We start from the raw sequence: 3,865 nt of genomic DNA on the forward strand, positions 1-3,865 counted from the left end.
TAGTACTGTATAAGGCACTATAGAAATAAAGGTGACTTGACTAGAAAATACTTATTTTAAAAGCATTTTTAAAAATCTTACCAACACTTGTGACCACTTTTTCATTTATTCAAATGGGCCTTGTGTCTCACTTACTCTTAATCAACAGATATTTGTGGATTTGTGGTTGCACAATTTCAATACAAATGAGACAGGAGACTCTGCAGAGGAACCCTTGGCTTGGTGAGCACACTGATTTCACCCACAGTAAACAAACGTTTAAGACATTCTGGCTGTTTCCTCATACCATAAGGTGTGTTCAAGAACTTCCTGGTTCAATCTATAAAAACATAAACTTCTAGGTGCTTTAACAATACATGCGCTTATGTGTATCTGATAACTCAGTTTAACAGACAAACATACTGTTAACTTGGATAATTATTTCCACACAAGCTTTAAACATGCAGGTGGGTCTGCTTGAAACAATGTTGAGAACTGCAGTTTTATGAGTGTCAAATGATTCATCTCAGACCTTCCACTCCCAGTACACTGTGTGGGCTATAAAGACTTATACATTCTCATGATGTGTTTGAGGAAATGTGAGTGTATCGGGAAGTTACAGGAAATGTTAAATAGTAACTCAAGGCATAATGCTAACTTCTGTGTTGAAGAAAGTGACTCACTCCACATGCGTGTGTATCTAGGGAGCGAAATCAGACAATACAAAAACACAGATGACACCTGATAGACAACCACACATCACTGAATCTCTCTAGTGATGACCGTGTGGAGCCACGATAATACATACTGTACATACTCAAAGGAGAAAGTGATGGATCAACAACACTTGGTGAGTGAAAATGAATGCAAAATGCCTTTTGTTGAATAACAATAACAACAATAATACGAACTGTTTATTTGGGCATTTACTATGGAATTATTTTAAAATGGTCTTTTGGTATTAAATACCTAGATGACACAAGCTTGTCTTTCTGTTCGGCATATTTCGGCAAGACACTGTTTTTGTGTCTTGACGAAATTCCCATCCTGCAAAAGGCCAATCATTGTCATTATCCGACATTTTTAAATGAATTATGAAAGAAAAAAAGATCATTCTCGTTTACTTGTATTGATCCATACGTTTCATTGTGATTTTTCAAATATAGATGTCTTCACAAATTCAGAACCGCAAATTTTAACGATACATGACAATAGTGAAGAAACATGTTGTTTCAGTTGGTCTTTTTATTTCTGTATTATTCAAAATATACAGTATACAGTATATATATATGTATATATATATATATATATATATATGTATGTATATATATATATATATACTGTAATATAAGGCTACATCTATTATTCTAAGTTTCTGCAATTTTCAGTGTAAAAAATTTAACTTTTTTTGTATTTGTTTTTTAGAGGCAACTGAAAGCAATGGCAGGTCTGGAAAAGAATTCAACTGACTGTCTTCCTATTGATGACTACATAAAAACATATTATCTACCAGTGATGTACAGCATCATTTCTGTAGTTGGACTTATGGGAAACTTACTGGCAATCGTAATTTACCTGGCAAAACTAAGGCCCTGGAAGAGCAGCAGCATTATAATGGTGAATCTGGCAGTAGCTGATCTGCTGTATGCGTTGAGTTTACCTGTGCTGATCCAGTTTTACATAACCAGAAACTGGATCTCTGGAGAGTTCATGTGCCGTTTCATTCGCTTCTGCTTCTACTACAACCTCTATGGCAGTATCCTCTTCCTAACCTGCCTTAGCATCTTCCGTTACATTGCAGTGGTGTACCCGCTGAAGGCTGCTGAGATTCGGAGGAAAAGATGGGGCATTTTGGCTTGTCTGGCAGTCTGGGCCATTTCCCTGGTGGAAATTGGCCCGATGCTGGGGATGATTACAGTGCAACAGAAGGACAACATGACAAAATGCCTTGATTTCGCCAGTAATGATCCACAGGTGGTGTGGTGGTATGGTTGGATACTCACAGTGTTTGGATATGTGTTGCCATTGCTGGTGGTGTGCTGGAACTACACACACATTGCAGGCTCTCTGGGCAGCAGCGTATCCAGACACAGTCCGAGTCGTTCCAGAGTTCGCATGCTTTCCATTCTGATTCTGGTCGTGTTTGTACTGTGCTTCTTGCCATATCATATCATGCGTTTACTGAGGGTGGATAGCCTGCGCAGAACTGAAGTGTCATGCATGCAGAGGAGAGGCATCCATGCAGCCTACATATTGACACGACCCCTGGCTGGCCTCAACACTTTCTTCAACCTAGCACTTTATACATTGGCAGGGGACAAGTTTCAACAGGCTTTCTGGAGCTTTGTGCACGGGAAGGAGCGCACGAGCAGCACAATATCTGTAATCCACTCTCCAAACATGTCAAAAACAGACCTTCTGAAGATCTGATACATTAAGTGTCTATATATTATGAAGTGTGTGCATACTGTGTATGTACTATATATAAACAGTCTTGTAAGTCTTGTGCTTTCATGCTAAAAAAAAAAGTATAAATTTCTTTGAAAAGAAAAATCTTGCTGACCCCAAACATTGTGTAATTATGGATATTAATACTGGTCTCATTTTACAAAAAACTTCTTCAAAATATAAAATAGTGGATAATAGCATTTTAACTACTGTACGACTTCTGCTTTATCTTGTACTGTAAATATTATGAACATTTTGAATGAAAATATATATTACTGTCCAAACAATTAATAAGTAACATATATAAACAATGAAATTGTTACATATGAACTGTTAAATAAATATCTAAATTATTAAAATGTGTACATATATACATAACAATGAAAACAAATGTATTTAACGGTACAAAAATATTTTAAAATATATTTTACAAATATTTTATATTTTAAAGCGCTTAATTCCAGAAATTAATTCTGGGTCATTTGGGTAAGATGCTTTTCTATTCATTTAAAAAGTTTCTCCACTCATCCGTGAGACTTCATCCACTCTTGGGAAATCTTATTCTCCACCACTCCACGGATGAGTGGCCACACAAAACAAGACATACTTCGATTACCTGAATGACTAATAATCTTCACAGACAAGGAAACACACTGGTATTTATGGGGAGCTATTTCAATCCCAGAAGAACTACAGTAGACATTAGATAGGTTATTACATTACAGTAAGGAAGTATTATAAGCAGCCTGACATTCCTTCAATTCAGTCAGTTTTCAGCAATAAATCAACAATGAACATTGCTGTTTGATGTTAAGATGTGTTGCTCCATTGTAATGTCTGTAAGGACTGTCAAAACCTTAAATGAGCTTTTAAAAGGCAGAAGACTTCATACATAAAAGAACAATTGGTGTGGAAATGAACAAAGCTCATCCTTTGTACACAAGCATCTGCTGATCAATGTTGTTTGTTCAGTTCATCATATCGACTGTGTTGACTCAATTATTCATTTTTAGGTACTTACTGTAATGATGAAGTAGAGGCAGTCAGATCCATCTGCAGGACTTTATTGAACCAGGTATCAAATTAAGGATGCACAGATCATAAAACACTAAGGAAACACGAAGCAACATGCAGCGTGGCAAAACAACACTTCACAGAGAAACACAGAATCAGGCAGTCCAGATAAAGGGGGGATAATGATTAACAGGTGGATATGATGATGCTGATGGGAAAACCAGGCAGGGCTGGGAACTAATGATAGCAGAAGGGAAAGATGGGAATTGCAGTCCTAGAACTCAGGTGACAAGGAGCGCATGAGACCGGAGAGAGGTGAAGGCGCGCGCTCAGTGACAGGCGTGCGCTCCGTGACAGAGCCCCCACCCTGCGAGCGGCTCCGGAAGCGAGGACCTGAACGACGGCGGGGTCTTCCACGGGGTCT

General features: G+C 37.9%; 1 protein-coding gene across 1 annotated transcript; it reads left to right on the forward strand.

The window, feature by feature from the left end:
• Window positions 1-601: 601 nt before the first annotated feature.
• On the forward strand, window positions 602-2,501 carry LOC132152458 (2-oxoglutarate receptor 1-like). Its single transcript, XM_059561216.1, has 2 exons — window positions 602-829; window positions 1,405-2,501. The coding sequence occupies exons 1-2, from the start codon at window positions 758-760 to the stop codon at window positions 2,407-2,409; spliced, it is 1,077 nt and encodes a 358-aa protein (XP_059417199.1). The 5' UTR covers window positions 602-757; the 3' UTR covers window positions 2,410-2,501.
• The last annotated feature ends 1,364 nt before the right edge of the window (window positions 2,502-3,865 follow it).

The sequence above is a fragment of the Carassius carassius genome, chromosome 11 (genome assembly GCF_963082965.1).
Source record: "Carassius carassius chromosome 11, fCarCar2.1, whole genome shotgun sequence".
Taxonomy (NCBI): Eukaryota; Metazoa; Chordata; class Actinopteri; order Cypriniformes; family Cyprinidae; genus Carassius; species Carassius carassius.